This window comes from Apium graveolens, chromosome 10, assembly GCF_009905375.1.
Source record: "Apium graveolens cultivar Ventura chromosome 10, ASM990537v1, whole genome shotgun sequence".
NCBI classification, from domain to species: domain Eukaryota; kingdom Viridiplantae; phylum Streptophyta; class Magnoliopsida; order Apiales; family Apiaceae; genus Apium; species Apium graveolens.
In genome coordinates, this window is record NC_133656.1 from 233019161 (window position 1) to 233036235 (window position 17075).

Sequence of the window (17075 nt, forward strand, 5' to 3'; positions counted from 1 at the left end):
GTATCTATGTCAGAAACTATCGACACATGCACACCATGAAGTCTAACAATATCTCGCTGAAAAATCTCTGCCAACTCATGAATAGGAGTAGTCTCTCTAATAGGCAAGAAGTGAGCGGACTTAGTAAGTCTATCAACCACCACCCATATGACATCGTTCTTCTTGAAACTCCTCGGCAAATGAGTCACAAAATCCATAGTAATGTTTTCCCACTTCCAAACTGGAATATCTAGCTGCTGCAACAATCCACTAGGCCTCTGATGGTCTATCTTCACTTGTTGGCATGTAAGACATTTTCCCACAAATTCTGCCATATCTCCCTTCATTCCACTCCACCAGAAGTGTTTCTTCAAATCTCCATATATCTTGGTGGAACATGGATGAACAGAAAATGAAGAACTCTGAGCCTCCTTCAAAATTTCCTCACGAATCGTCGGGTCTGCGGGCACGCACAATTTTCCACCCAACCATATCACGCCCTCATCATCAACACGAAAGTGTTTTTGCTTGCCACCTGCCAGCTCAGATCTAATAGCTTTCAAACCTGTATCATCCTTCTGAGCTTCCTTAACCCTTGAAACAAGATTCGGTTTTACTTTAAAATTTGCAATGCTACCACTTGATCCTCTAACATACAACTCAACACCCAAGCGCTCCAAATCTGAAATAAGGTGCGGCTGAGTAATGAGAGATGCAATACTCCCCAAGTTCTTCCTACTAAGAGCGTCTGCCACTACATTCGCCTTCCCAGGATGGTACTGAATATTTGCATCATAATCCTTAAGAAGTTCAAGCCACCTCCGCTGCCTCATGTTAAGCTCCTTCTGAGTAAAGATGTATTTGAGAATCTTGTGATCAGTAAAGATGTCACAAGTCTCTCCATAAAGATAGTGTCTTCAGATCTTCAAAGCAAATACCACAGCCGCTAACTCCAAGTCATGGGTATGATAGTTCACCTCATAAGGTTTAAGTTGCCTAGAAGCGTAAGAAATCACTTTCGCATGTTGCATAAGAACACACCTCAATCCTCTCTTAGAAGCATCACTATACACCTGAAAACCTCCACTCCCTGATGGCAACATAAGTATTGAAGCTGACACCAACCTCTTCTTTAACTCTTGAAAGCTCTTCTCACGATCATCATTCCACTCGAACTTAATTCCCTTCCTCATTAGCTGAGTCAATGGCAAAGCTATGGAAGAGAAACCTTCACAAAACGCCTGTAACCTGCCAAACCCAAGAAACTCCTTACCTCTGTCACATTGCTAGGTCTGGGCCAATTAGTAATAGCCTCGACTTTCGCAGGATCCAACTCAATGCCCCTACCAGACACAATATGCCCCAAGAACGCCACTTCCTCCAACCAGAATTCACACTTGGAAAATTTCGCAAACAATTTCTTCTCCCTCAAAATTTCAAGTACAGTACGTAAATGCTCCTCTCTGCTCCTAGAGTATATCAAGATATCATCGATGAAGACCACCACGAATTTATCCAGATAATCATGAAAGACCCGATTCATCAAATCCATAAATACCGCTGGTGCATTCGTCAACCCAAAGGACATCACGAGAAACTCATAATGACCATAACGAGTGCGAAATGTAGTCTTCGGAATATCTTCATCCCTAACTCGTAACTGATGGTAACCAGATCTCAAATCTATCTTCGAGAAGTACTTCGCCCCTTGTAACTGATCAAACAAGTCATTAATGCGTGGCAAAGGATACCTGTTTCTGACAGTCACCTTATTCAACTCCCTGTAGTCAATGCACAACCTCATGGAACTATCCTTCTTCTTCACAAACAACACATGAGCGCCACAAGGAGACACACTTGGTCTAATAAATCCTCTATCCAACAACTCTTGCAACTGCTCCTTCAATTCTTGCAACTCAAGTGATGTCATTCGATAAGGCGCCTTAGAAATAGGCTCGGCACCTGGAACAAGTTCAATAATAAACTCCACCTCTCTATGTGGTGGCAAACCTGGTAGCTCATCAGGGAACACATCTTCATACTCCCTAACAACTGGATAATCCTCGATGTGAGGTTCATCCTTCAATGTATCCTTCACAAAAGCAAGGTAGCCATCACAACCCTTAGACAATAATTTACTCGCCTTTAGAGCAAAAAATAACTTAACATCCCCCTTCGTCTGAGACCCTTGGTATACAAATTCTGGTTTATCTGCATCCCCAAAGATCACCCTTTTTCCTTGACAATCAATTGTGGCACGATGTTCACTCAACCAATTCATGCCCAAAATAATGGCAAAGTCATGCATCTCCATGAGAAGCAAGTTAACCTTACAACTTCTATCTCCAACAGCTATCGGACACTCTCGATAAACATCAGAAATAACAACAGAATTCCCCATCGGGGTAGAAATAGACATATGAGGATATAATAATGAAGGTGCAACGCCTAGATGACGAACAAACGATAAAGACACAACAGAATGGGTCGAACCAGTATCAAATAACACATAAGTATCACGTCTACCAATAAGAAGTGTTCCTGAAACGGTACCTGAATTAGCTGCTGCTTGATTTGCAGTCAATGCAAACACTCTGGCTGTAGGATTCTGCTGACTTCCACTGCCACTACCACCGCCAGCTCCTCCTCCACCAGGGTTGCGTGACACTGTGCAATCCTTTGGCCCTATGGGACATGCTACCACTCAAGAAACAAGCCCCAGTCTGTCTGTAACAAGCTCTACCTGGATGATGTCCACCACATGTAGCACAAGGAGCCACTAGAATCATATTGGGGTTTCCCCCATACACTGAGTAACGGTTCTGCCCCTATTGACGATTCTGCCACTGCCTAGGCTGCTTCTGTCGCTGAAACTGTTGATTCTGATTCTGACCTACATACTGATTCCGGCCGTGGAATGACTGACCACCCCTATTCTGATTCTGTCTGCACCACTGTCCCTGCTGACCATTCTGACCTCCATACCACTGTCTAACCTGTGCAAAACCCTGATCATCCCTGGTCATCTTACTACCACCGTTAGACCTGGAAGTCCTGAAATCTATGCGCTCCTTCTCAACATCCTTTGCTGCATCAGCCGCCTCTGCCACATTATCAAATTTAAAAGAAATTATGGAACCCCTCAGATAAGACTTCAACCCCCATTTAAATTTATCTGCCTGCTGCGCAGCAGTCCCTGCAACTGTCCCAACAAATCCAGTCAACCTTATAAATCTCGCCATATAATCAGTAATGCTCTCATCATGGTGCTGCGTGATCGAATGAAACTCCCTCAAATACGCCTCCCTATCAGCATTAGAGAAGTACCGCTCATAGAATACCTCCTTGAATCCCTGCCATTCTAAAGCCTCTACATACTGCTCCCCTCTAGTAGCTTTCACTCCTCTCTACCATCTCTGAGCATCACCCTCCAACTTATACACAGCTAACCTGACCTTCTGAATCTCATCACAACCTAGTGCATCAAAAATCTTTTCGAGATGAACAATCCAATTTTCAGCATCAATAGGAGTCGGTGCTACACTAAAAGAGTCTGGTTTCTGCTTCACAAACCTCTCCGACCATACAAACGGCTCCAGCTGATGGCCCTGACCATTCTGATTATGATTCTCATTGCCATTCTGATTTCCTTGTCCATTCTGCTTTCCATCGCCATTCTGATTTCCTTGTCCATTCTGATTTTCCTCGCCATTCTGATTTCCTTGGTTTGTCAAAGCCTGCTGTACAGCCTGAGCCACTGCTTGCCCTATCATCTCAGTAAGCTGAGCGGGGTCAATATGAAAGGATCACGTCTAGGAGGCATCTACAATATAAGATAACGAACGAATGAAGATTACGAGAATAAATATGATGAAGCAGTTATAAACATATTTTAGAATGATGAAGCAGAATTAAATGATAAGGAGCAGAATGAAACAAAATTAAATAGAACACCCATCCTATCGTCTACCCAAACTCACAGGTCAACCTAAGTAGGTTTTCTACAAGAAAGAACCTAGCTCTGATGCCATCTCTGTAACACCCCCTTCTTAAAATAGAAGGGATATATTACTTAAAATCCATAAACCTGCAAACAGAGCACTAATATATTTCTAACAATAATTAAACAGTCTAAAATCTCCATCATAATATTAAATCTCCAAAATGTCTAAACCAAATATATAAATGCTGAAATCTCTAATAAGTAATTAAGTCTAAATAATGATAGAAGTCTGAAATCCTAAGAACGAAATAAAGGGAGCTCTCCATTCACACAGTCCCAGATCCCCCTAAACACCTGCCAGAAAAAGAATACGGCATGAGTCAAACACCCAATACAGATTTGGAATACAATTTATAAAACAAGAGATCAGAAATAAATAATCAGCAGTTTATAATTAAACAACAATTTTAAAAATAAGTAAGGCTGAAACAACGAGGGCTATGATATTTCATACCGAGATCAGAACAGATACAAATACACACATCATTTCTTTTATAACTACTTTAACTTTAATATTAAAACCAATATTACTGTTTCTAACAGACTTAATAATTAAGTATAGTTCATTCACTTCAAAATATATAATACATTATTTTGGACTATACATAAATAACTCCCGCCACAAATTTGGTTAATTAAATATTAACATGTCATGCCTAATTTATTTAAATATTAAGAATTAAGATCTCATCTCTTTTAATATATACATGTAGAAATTAAAGTTTAACTAATCAGGAGACCAACTAGCATGGAAAATAATATTATAGTCTTGGAATCTCTATTTGGGTACAAAAAAAAATCACATAATTGATGACAAGTAATAGCTTGAGATTTTATTGACAATAATTGAACTAATTTATGAATATGGTTACCTCATCTTTTAAGAGCTTGAAAGCTAAAAGCGAATTAACCCCTTTATTTTGCTCTGCTTCTTTTCCTTTTCGGTTCTCCGACTCTATCTCTCTCCACTTCGTTTTAGGGTATTAATAAAACGTAAATTTGTTTAATTAAGGGTTATGTCAACTATATATAGGTTTTATTACTACTCCCCTTTTTTTAATCTAATTACTACTTACTCGGTTACAAAATCTTTTATAATTCTAATTCTAATTTAAATCAAATTATTTATTATTATTATTATTATTTATTTATTTATTTAAATTCACGTATATCTTAAATAATGTATAGTCCAAAATAATGTATTATATATTTTGAAGTGAATGAACTCTACTTAATTATTAAATCTATTGGAAACAGTAATATTGGTTTTAATATTAAAGTTAAGGTAGTTATAAAAGAAAGTCAGAAAGTCAGGAGCTTCGATGCAATTTGTACAGGTGAGTGTTTCAGGCCAGTGTTAACTAAGTTAGAGATAATTAATATTTTGGTAGCAGGGATGAGTTTAATTATTGAATGTAGTAAGAATGCACATTAACTAAACTATATTTTGTGATTTAGATTAAGAGCCCACAAATTAGCGGATAAGTTGAGGATATCGTTAGCAAATTTAGTTACGGATTATATCCCCTTTTTATTCAACGCTACTCCTTTTGTTCCTTATATTTATTTGATTCGTTCGTTTCTACTTTCTGTTCATTCCGTTAATATTTGTTTTGATCGTATTAACTTCTGAAAATTGTTTTAAAAATTGATTTTAAAAATTTTAGATATTTGTTTATGTGGTTTTCAAAAATTATTTATGATACCCTTTACTTTGGAAATCTGAATTATTTTTCTTAGGTGATTTTTAAGTTTTGAGAGAAATATCATTTTTCATTTGGACCCTTAGTGTGATTTAGGATATACCGAGTTAACCAGCTGTAAAGGTACTACAGCCATGTCATTGCGGCACCACTGACATGACACTTCCATGACAGTGTGATTGGTCATGGTGTATCCTTATGTTAGCTCTTGGGAGGAGCTTTTGGCCATTTGATATTTGTTGAGGATACGTGGGTGCACCCAGAGTTTGATTTGTGATTTGATTTATGGTGACGTTGTATATGTCGTACACGTTATACATTCTGTTGCACACATTAGGTACTTTATGATGTGTATATTTGTATCTGTTCTGATCTCGGTATGAAATATCCTAGCCCTCGTTGTTTCAGCCTTACTTATTTTTAAAATTGTTGTTTAATTATAAACTGCTGATTATTTATTTATGATCTCTTGTTTTATAAATTGTATTCCAAATCCGTACTGGGCGTTTGACTTATGCCGTATTTTTTTTCAGGCTGATGCTTAGTACCTGCCAGAATTTTAAAATCGGATATTTTGTTAAAATTAGCCCCAATAAATTTTGTTTATGTCTCGGATACTGTTTTGTGAGAATGAGAATAAAATGTTAACATATCCGATTTTGATGTTGTTGATGTTGTGTTGGACGACCTAAGGATTGTGAAAGATCAAAATCAGATTGTTAATCAAAATGTCGCCAATCAAATGTACAATCGAGAGGTCAACTTAGGGCAGTTTGCTGATTTTCAAATAAAAAAAATACAGTAATCAGGAATAATATTAGCTTTGAATTTGTTTATATATGTGTTGTATAAACTGAAACCTGTCAAATTAAATGCAAGTCATTGACTCGTAAGAGTATTATATTTCGTCTAATTTATAATCACAAATCACAATACATAAGTGTGCATGTGTTCTTGTTTGTGTATTAATGTAACAAAAATACTACAAAGTCAATGTAGATTCTTTATATTGGCGGACGACTTAACACGCTTTTAAGCTTCTATATTCTTTTTAAAAATCCTTAAAAATAAAAGTTTAATTTTTTAATTTTTTATAAAAATATTTTTTTTATAGAAATTATGTAATTATATATTGTAATAATTTTAAAATATATATCAAATACGAATAAACACGTAAAAAAATGAGATTGGACGGAGAATATATTTTAAAATATACTCGCATATACAAAATATATCTGTAAACATCAGGGAATAGCCTGTGTTTAGTGTTGGCAGTCTGTTTGACTTTATTCTTTTCAACTTAATTAATAAATTAATATACTAGTTAGCAGCGAACGGTTCAACTAATTAAATACATCAAGCCAAGTCAGCTGTTTAGACTTTATTTTACAGAAATAAAATCTTGAGAAGCCGTCCAAGAAATTGAAATAGTCAAGCTTGCATGTACAAATTCAGGTAGCTTGATTAAGCACTGTATTTTCCTTAATTAAACACACATGTAAGCCACTATGTGTTTCCGTAATTAAGTAGTAACACATGAACACAACATTGTAATTAAAACTACTAATTGACATTTTCTGTTTGTCAAACATATATGTTTTATGTTAAAACGATATCATCGTTGAGTATAGTTTTTCTTAATCGGATCACATTGTTTCCAATCTAATCCAGCTCCTGTTACTACACGCTACTCCCTCCGTCCCATATTGATTTTCCCATTTTAACTTTAGCTATTATTCGTGTTAAGCGATTGACTACTAATTTACGTCTAATCTATAAGATCAAACATAATCATGAGTGATTTTGTTGGATTCGTATTTATTAGTACTTTAATACAATAAAATTTTTATATTTAATACTAATATGATATTAAAGATATTAACAATCAAAAGTGTATATTGGCAAACGTGTCCAATACAAAGAGGAAACATTTTTAGGGACAGAGGGAGAGGGAGTATTACTCCCTCCGTCCCGTTAAACGTTTCCTCTTTTGACTTTCGGTACTGTTCACGGTAAGCGATTGACTACTAATTTACGTCTAATTTATAATATTAAACATAGTCATGAGTGATCTCGTTGAATTCGTATTTATCAGTACTTTAATACAGTGAAATTTTTATATTTAATACTAATACGAATTTAAAGATATTAACAATCAAAAGTGTGCATTGACAAACGTGTCCAACACAAATAGGAAACGTTTTTAGGGACGGAGGGAGTAATGCTTTAGCTCCCTTGTTAGTGCATGTAATTAGTTTGTTTTGTTATAAGTGTAGTCGGTGTCATACCAAGCGGAATCGGAGTTAATCAGTAGAAGGTGGTGAGTTTCGATAATAAAAACTTAATTAAAGTTTATATTTTTACATGAGTTAAATGACTTAATTAAGGTATGGATTACTAAACGAGTAGATGAGTCCAAACTCAATTAAAGTATAAATTACTAATGTTACATACTCATGTCATACAATCGAACATGTTTACGAATGTTAAATTTCGGCAGTGAGAATATATCTCAAGTCATATTTTTGCACGAGTGAAATGATCACTCAATTAAGGTATGGATTATTAAATAAAATGGAGAAGTTGAATATTAATATATTCAATTAAGATATGCATTACTAATGCAAACTATTCTCATATTTTTTGCAAATATTGCTTTAACGCACCGAATAGAGATTACATCTCCAAAACACCAGTTATGTTCTAAAACCCTCTCATGAACGGTATTCACCAAATAGCCCCTGACTGACGTCATATAAAAATGTAGCCCAGATAATTATTTTGCTTTTTAAGAATTTCGTCAGGTTTAATTTCCTATTACGTAGAGTCGTAGACACATAATTATCAATCATAAATATTTTTTACCAAATAGCCTTTACTGACATCATAGACTGATGTAGCCCAGATAAATATATTGCTTTTTTAGAACTTAAATCCTATTCCCTCCATCCCTAAAAACGTTTTTTATTTGTATTGTACACGTTTACCAATGTACACTTTTAATTGTTAATATTTTTAATTTCGAATTAGTGTTAAATATAAAATTTTTATTATGTTAAAATACTCATAAATACGAATTCAATAAGTTCACTCATAACTATATTTAATCTTATATATCAGACGTAAATTAATAGTTAATCATTTAACATGAATAATGTTGGAAGTCAAAATAGAAAACGTATAACGGGCGGATGGAGTATTAGTATTACGTAGGCACATAACTATCAATCATAAATATTTTTCAAAGATCTTAAAGATATTTTTCCCCACACAATCTCGTCTGCATTGATAAATTATAGGTAAATAGTCAATTTTTTTCACCAACTACCATCAAATAACCGATAACACCAAGAAGCCTCAAAATCAGCGGCCAGGCAAAAAAATCGGGGATTAGTACAATTTTTTTTGAAATTAAACCCTCAATTTTTTATTTTGATATCAACGTATAAGAGACATATTACGAGAAATAAAATGAACTATCAAAATATATTCCAGTCAATAAAATGCCCCGACAACTCATTTAAAAAAAGAGAGAATTTTTTCATGTATATTTTATAATAAAGATATCTAAAACACTTTATACATATATATATATATATGATATTAAAAAATTATGAGTCCTTTATTTTTATGGGGCCTGTGCAGTGACTCACCGAACCCCCTCCGGTCAAAATTCGTGTTGTTACGAATTTGCTTCAACAACGAATCAAAATTATGATCTCAATATTTATTATTGGAGTATTGGATCTATAATATTGGGCTAAAAAGGTTTAAAATGTTAAGCGAAAAATTTCATAGAAATCAAATAACGCGGAGGGGATAACACATACATGTGGTAGTTTCGTTAAGAGCTATATATATTGAAATGGAAATTGTTGAGAAAATCCCAAGAGACATGGAAGATCACCTACACCTTGATATGTGAAGGACTAAGTATTACTATTCATTAATGTGACTTTCTAGCAACTTTCATTTACTCCTTACGTAGGGTTTTGTAATCTTAATTTTTAATACAAATCTTGGTGCTGAGGTGTTTGTATTTATACAACAGCAAATCAATATTTATACTAGTTGACCTTTTCTATGTGATCATGAGTATATATATATATAGTTGTACTGGCTAATACTACTACTCATTCCAAACTAAATTCAAAGTTGTTTTGTTGCAATATCTCTCCTTCTCTTCTTGTGTGTACATTTTTACAGCAACTGCAGAGAGAATGAGAAGTAACAATATTAGATTGAACTGTGGTATTACCATACCCATTCTTGGTTTTGGTACTTATTCCTATGAAAATGATAGACAGACTACTGAACAAGCAATTCAGACGGCTCTCCAGGTAATTTTACACTCACAAACACACACTGCTGACAGTTCATGCACAGAACGTCGTAAATGGCCTTATTTGTTGTAGTGTATATCGGTATTGAAATGGCTGGGTGTGCATGCAGATGGGATATAGGCATTTTGATACAGCAAAGATATATGGCTCGGAGGAAGCAGTAGGAAATGCTTTAGGAGAAGCAATAGAGAGTGGGGTGATTGGAAGAGAAGACATTTTTGTCACTTCTAAGCTTTGGGGAAGTGATCACCATGATCCTGTTTCTGCTCTCAAACAAACTTTAATGTAAGTCCTTAACTAACTTTACATCCATGTCACTCCATTCATGAATTTCTTCTTTTGAATGACCTCTCCATGTATACACACAAATCCAACATTCGTCTAAGGTTTTCTTCCGAATCACAGTAAAAGTCGTACACAAATCTCGTGTATTAGTATAGTACAATTAAATATTTTCATGAATTACTTCTTTAGCATGAACTCTCCATAAATATTTCATACTCAAATCCTATGATTCATTTATGATTTTCTTTCGAATCACAATAAAAATCGTAGACAGTGCACAAATCCCGTGTATCAGTAAAGTCCGAAAAATGTGACGCCTTATGCTTATCTTCTCACTAATCTACAAAAAAAATTGCTGGCAATCTTTTGTCTGGTGAGGACCATAGTAATCTGCAAGTATCTGTCTAGGGATCAAGTTGATTACATTATTTAGCGATAATCTTATTATTTAATGGTAAGCCTGATTCGGGCACAGTAAAGCTACACATAATGAAATTGGTGTAGGGTGTAGTACGGCCAAAATAACAATCGTACGTAGCGACAGACTTAAGATATGGATCAGTTTTGGATACTCTGCATGTGGAACAGTGGATCAAAAATCTATGTCAATTATATATACTGCTGTTAATAAAGATTGTGATTCGGTACCAAACTTCTATGTTGATTGCTTAACCTGTTTATCATACTCTCTCGGTCCCAGCGAATTGTTATCGTTTTTAAGAGAGTGTTAGACACGCAATTTAAGATGAATATAAAATATAGTTTTATAATTTTTTTAAACTGCGTGCCGAACACTCTCTTAGAAACGATAAGAACTGGGAGGGAGGGGGAGGAGTTTAATACACCAGCTACTTTCAGCTCATTGGAATTAACTTCTGGTTTTAACAATTTGTATATCCAGGAAGCTGGGAATGGAATATGTGGACATGTACTTGGTGCATTGGCCTGTTAAGTTGAAACCTTGGGCTTGTTCTGCAGTGCCTGATGAACAAGATTTTGATGAACTGGACTTGGAAGGTACATGGGCTGGAATGGAGAGATGCTTGGAAATGGGCTTGTGTAGGGCTATTGGTGTCAGTAATTTTTCTTCTACAAAAATCCAACAACTTTTACAGTTTGCCTCTGTTCCTCCTGCTGTCAATCAGGTATGTTTAACCCTCCTGCCTGGTTATAAATGTTTTACTCCCTAGTACCATGCATGACATACACATGTATATATAAACCAAACATATCTAGTATATCTTATATCGGGAATATGGTTTGTGTCGGAGTATTATTTATGTGAAAACGCACACCGAAAAATTATACATCTACTTACAACATGCATATTTAAGTGATAGTTTAACCGAATAAATATAAAATATATAGTCATACACAGACACATACCATGTTACCCTGTTTAACTATGTCTACAAGTGAGTGAATAACAAATTTTAGAAAATTCAACTTGTAATAATTGGTTCAAGAACAATTAAGCAAGAAGATCAGACCTCAATTATTCTGTGTTTCTTTGTTTTAATATGTAGGCGTGTGTGTATTGGTGCTGTATTTTTTAAATTTAATGTCTAGAGATATGGTTTAATAAGGGTTATTAAAATCTGGTTCCAGGTAGAAATGCACCCAATGTGGAGGCAAAGGAAGTTGAGACAGATATGTGGGGAAAACAGGATACATGTTAGTGCATATTCCCCACTTGGTGCTCCAGGAAGTTTCTGGGGATCACCTGATGTTGTTAACAATCCAATCATCAAATCTATTGCTATCAAGCACAGGGCAACTCCTGCACAGGTTGCTCTGAGATGGGGTTTATCCAAGGGAACTAGCGCAATTGTAAAGAGCTTCAACTATGAAAGAATGAAAGAAAACATGGGAGCACTTGATCTACGGCTGGATGACAATGATATGCTAGCCATCGAGAGGATGGTGGAGAGGAAGATAATGAGAGGAGATTTTCTTGTTAATCAAACCACCAGTCCCTATAAATCCATTCAAGATTTGTGGGATGATGAGATTTGATGATATGTAGAACCTAAACAATTGTGTGCTGTCCAACATTGGATACACAGACATGATTTGCACCAAAAGAAATTGTATGTATTAAGTATCTTGGGGCAGATTCATCAATCTACTCGTCTCAGTTTTATCAATGAGAAAATATTAGCAACAGTTATTTAAATCTAAAATATGGTTCAGGTAAACAAAACATCAATGGAAAAGTTCCAGAGTCAGCCAGTCCAAAACGCTACCTGGAATTCACACGTCTAAAAGAAAAAAAGAAAAGCAAGATCGTCATATCTGTTACTCAGAAACTATTTTGAGGCACTAATGAAAATCTAGCACAATAGCAGGGAACACATGAACACATTGATGTATGCTGAAGAGCTAAATGTTCCCTCAAAACTAGTATTACATAGAATATAAACTATTTCAGACGTGGTGCTAGGCATCCAGTACACAAAGAAATGCTGCATAAGGAGACCATAACATCGAATATGGAGCAATAGTGTCTCAAGTACCCGGGTCGTACAAGAGGAATAATATTACAGTACTACATATACAATTTTACAGACAGGCTCTAACCTAGGTAGAGGAAACATTCTTAAAGAAATTATAACACTAACAATTACAGCAACATTTACAATTAAAATGCCTTTCAAGTGTACAGCAGAAGTGAAAGCATGGATGCTAAGCACTAAACTTCCGAATTCCAATCTCACTTTTTTCCAAAAATTTTGCCTCTTTTACCCATGCCAGTTCCAACAAGACTTGCTGACAAAAGGGATCTGGTATCAGCCTTCCATGTGAACTTTTTAAGAGCGGAAAACAATGTGGCAAGCTCGGGAGTTACTTCACTGTCTTTTATATTGCTACATGATGTCACACTGAGACTCTCAAGGTCATTCCAATAAAAAATCGCAGATGCCAAACCTTCTACAGTTAGCCTTGAGCATCCTTCCAGTGACAGAGAGTTAACCCTCCTGTTTGAAATGATTTGAAACTTTAAAGATTCATTCTAATGAAATTATGATAGAGTAATCAGGTTTAAAACACATTGAAGCCCGCCAAAGTTATGGAAGATCAATGCATGTCGACAAATGTCTAAAATCACATTTTATTATCACAGTCTCTGTTTCATTTGTCTATTGAGGTTCAATACTGGCTCCCTAGTCCCTAGTAACCAAAATCCAAACACCGCATAACTCTATATATGAAAACATGAAAACTACTAAACTTAAATTCAGTCCGCTTAGTAAGAATCTTGCTTGACAAAAAAGTATCCTTGAACAGCGTGAAGGGCCATTGTGTGAACAGAAAAAACAAGTTCCTCAAGCCAACACCAAGTCCTTGAAACATAACAGTTTCTCTTGGGGACTAACTGCTATTAATTTTCGTAATGAGGGGCACTGGACAAGTCATTGATAAATTAATTACAAAAGTGTAGCAGTGTGTGACTGTGTGTACATCTATACTATACATGTCTCAGCCAAAAGTATAATTCAGCTATATATTATGTTGTAGGTTATAATAGTCGGCTAGGAGGCTTTCAAAGTTCAATCAAAGACCACAATTTATAGGCTTGTTTTGCTTATCCTAAACAGTACTAGGCCTCGGACAATAATCACATAAATCAAAGTTTAATACTCACAATCTGAATTTAAAGCTGGCAAGAACGTTGAACAATGGACAATAATGGAAAATTAAGGAAGTAAATACCTGCATATTTTGCCTGTGCCAAATATATCATCAGTTAATCCCCAACAATTATTAAAGACCAACTCCCTTGCTGACCGACATAGAAGGAACAAAGCTCTGACACTTCGCTTCTGCCTTAACTGGCACTTCTCCATATGCAATCTTTCAAGCGCAGGACAAACACCCATATCCCTATCAATCGCAGGAGAGCGATCAATACTTTTACAAGACACAAACCTCAATGTCTTCAAATTGTCACAATATGAAAGAGCCGACAACCACCCATCTTCAATCCTATGATCACTAAAACTCAACTCCTCAAGCATTTGACAACACTGTCCAATCGCCTTAATCCCATCATAACTCCCCCCGCATCCTCTCAACTCCAGCTTCACTAACCTCTTACACCCTTGAGCTAAAATAGTCAACCCAACATCCGAAACCAAACCATCATAAACCCCATCAACACTCCCAACCAACTTCAATATCTGCAAATTCCGAAACACCGCAATTCCACACAAAACCCTATCATTACACAAATGCAATTCAAGTTCTTGCAATATCAAACACTCTTCACCAATACTCAACAACCCAATTTCACTAGCATTAACAACAGCTAATTTCCTCAAATTAGGATACCCATTAGCCAAAACTTTCAACCCTAAATCTACTTCCTCAGAAGATAATACACACAACCCATCATTCAAATAGTCCAAATCAACATGAAAAGACCCAAAATCAAGATTCAACAAAATACAAATTTTTGGAGGTGAATCAAAATTAAAACACCCATGAATCAAATCAACATGAACAAGATTTGGGAATCTAGAAAACAAACGACCTGAAACAAGAAAATCCCAATCAAGAACTCTCACTGACCTTACAAGACGGCCTTGAAGATTGAGCCACTGTTTAGAAACAAGATAGTTTGGATTTTTATGAGCTTCTGGCACTCTGGAGAGGATTTTAATGAGAATTTCATCATTTAGTTGATTTGGGTCATCAAGATTTTGGGTTTTGTTTATGTTGGGTTGATCAAGATTGTTACTTTTGAATTGGGGGTTTTGAAGTTTCATAGAGAAGAGAATGTTGTTTAAAGTTTTGGTTTTTTTGAACCAGCTAAAGGGCTTGTTTAATGTAGGACTACGACTTGATTTTTGGGACATTTTGATGAGTTAAGTGTAGTTTGCATCGATAATGGTGCCCAGAAAAGCTGATGTTTTTGCTTCAGTGTTTTGAGGATTGTGAAGCTCAATATTTTTTAGTGTGTGTATTTTGTTTTTGAGTAGTTTTTTTATGAATAAAGATATAATTGTCTTGAATCTTGATCCTGAGAGTATGATAATGTTGAACGATAATGGTTTTGAGAAGCCTGGAAGGAAGGAGTATTGGTTTCACTTTAATCTAACGGACATCTACTGTGAGGGGCCTCTTTGAACTTGCTGAGATGCTCCTTGGGTGGGAAATGTGCAAAAGTTGTCATTTTGAAATGTTTGAATTGAATATCCATTTTGAAAGAGGTTTTTTCGTCTGCACTTTTAACCAACTAATTTCTGAAGGCCAAAAGGTTAATCTGAACCTCAATCTCATTTTTTAAGATTTATATTACTAATTAATTTTATAGCTCGTGTAATTCACGTGATACCCTAGATTATGTTAATTGAAATTGTTTTCGCTATAATTGTTCACGATATATTTATGTTGTTAACTAATAGATGAATAATTTATTGATTTATGCATATAAACATGTGTGATTAATGTATGTTTGCAATTGTGCATTCGCCAAAAATAATAAATTATGTTAGTATATATTTTTTGCCGCTTCATAGTTAAATGATATTTGTAATATGTTAATGTTTATAAAGTAAAATAAATACAAGTGATTATGTGTGCTTGATGTATATCAATCACTCTAAATATAAAATAATTATTAATTTATATTTTTAATTATTTAATGTGTTTATATGTTAAAAATGTGATTGATGAGTAATATTGTATAGGCAATTGACGTCAGTACTGTAAATTTACTCACTGAATGAAATATGATACTCTCCGTCTCAATAACTTTCTATTTTGAGATGTTCCAGCAGATTGTTAATATTTCCTAAAATAACATATTGTCTTTATAATGGCTCAAATATTTACTCTCGCTTTCTTAATTTTCTTTTAATATAATTCATTTTTTAATCGATATATCTAACAATGATGTTAACAACCTATGTGATGGTGAGAGTATATGATATATGTCCTAAAATGATTAATAGTGAAGTATAAATCGTACATATCTGTATAAATAGTTTATGTTATTTTTTTCATTGAATTTAATATAAAATTTTGTCATTTCATTATGTTGGATGACGGGTTTAGATTGATGACAAATAAAAATATATGAATATGTATATATACACACACACAATTATTGTATGTATATACGTATGCACATATTATTTATACTATAATCAATAATTTTTAGTAATTGAATGACGAGGTGAATTAAATATTACATATATATTAATGTAAGTGTATATTGTCATATAAATTATTTTGCTCAACAAACCCCCTCACGATGTTAAAAACCTATGAGACGGTGAAAGTATATGATATATGTCACATAATTATTGATAGTGAAGTATAAGTCGTACATATGTACATAAATAAGTTATTTTATTTTTTATTTTATATAATTTAATATAATATTTGGCTATTTCACTTTGTTGGAGGATGATGTTAAATTGATGATAAATAAGAATATGTGAGTATGTATCTATATATGTGTGTATGTGTGTATGTATGTGTGTATGTGTGTGGATGTATGTGTGTGTATGTATGTAAGCATGTATTAATTTATATATATATATATATATATTTATTTATTTATTTATTGTATGTATGCATACATATATGTATTAATGCATGTATTAATGTATGTACGTAAATATTAATTATACAATAATTTTTAATTTTTAATAAATAAATGACGAGGCGAAATTAATATTATATAGATATTAATGTAGGGTTATAATTGTCATATTAATTAAATTGCTCATTAAACCCCTATGTTGTTGTATT

The 17075-nt window shown here is 34.5% G+C and overlaps 2 protein-coding genes across 2 annotated transcripts; one reads left to right on the top strand and one right to left on the bottom strand.

Annotated features, from left to right (window-relative positions):
- The first annotated feature begins 9603 nt into the window (after positions 1-9603).
- Positions 9604-12470, top strand: LOC141693104 (NADPH-dependent aldo-keto reductase, chloroplastic). The gene is made up of 4 exons (XM_074498113.1): positions 9604-10025; positions 10138-10313; positions 11215-11458; positions 11922-12470. The coding sequence occupies exons 1-4, from the start codon at positions 9906-9908 to the stop codon at positions 12327-12329; spliced, it is 948 nt and encodes a 315-aa protein (XP_074354214.1). The 5' UTR covers positions 9604-9905; the 3' UTR covers positions 12330-12470.
- Positions 12471-12700: 230 nt separating this feature from the next.
- On the bottom strand, positions 12701-15309 carry LOC141692642 (F-box protein At5g51370-like). Its single transcript, XM_074497547.1, has 2 exons — positions 14028-15309; positions 12701-13291 (listed from the first exon to the last, which is right to left on the bottom strand). The coding sequence occupies exons 1-2, from the start codon at positions 15170-15172 to the stop codon at positions 13027-13029; spliced, it is 1410 nt and encodes a 469-aa protein (XP_074353648.1). The 5' UTR covers positions 15173-15309; the 3' UTR covers positions 12701-13026.
- Positions 15310-17075: the final 1766 nt, after the last annotated feature.

What these genes read in the sequence shown, in the direction of transcription:
- LOC141692642 (XM_074497547.1), bottom strand. Translation starts at nt 15,172, where the DNA reads ATGTCCCAAAAATCAAGTCGTAGTCCTACATTAAACAAGCCCTTTAGC. An exon ending in GGCACAGGCAAAATATGCAG is followed by an intron (nt 13,292 to 14,027) that starts GTATTTACTTCC and finishes CATTTCAAACAG; the next exon opens with GAGGGTTAACTCTCTGTCAC.
- LOC141693104 (XM_074498113.1), top strand. Translation starts at nt 9,906, where the DNA reads ATGAGAAGTAACAATATTAGATTGAACTGTGGTATTACCATACCCATT. An exon ending in GCTCTCAAACAAACTTTAAT is followed by an intron (nt 10,314 to 11,214) that starts GTAAGTCCTTAA and finishes TTGTATATCCAG; the next exon opens with GAAGCTGGGAATGGAATATG. An exon ending in TTCCTCCTGCTGTCAATCAG is followed by an intron (nt 11,459 to 11,921) that starts GTATGTTTAACC and finishes ATCTGGTTCCAG; the next exon opens with GTAGAAATGCACCCAATGTG.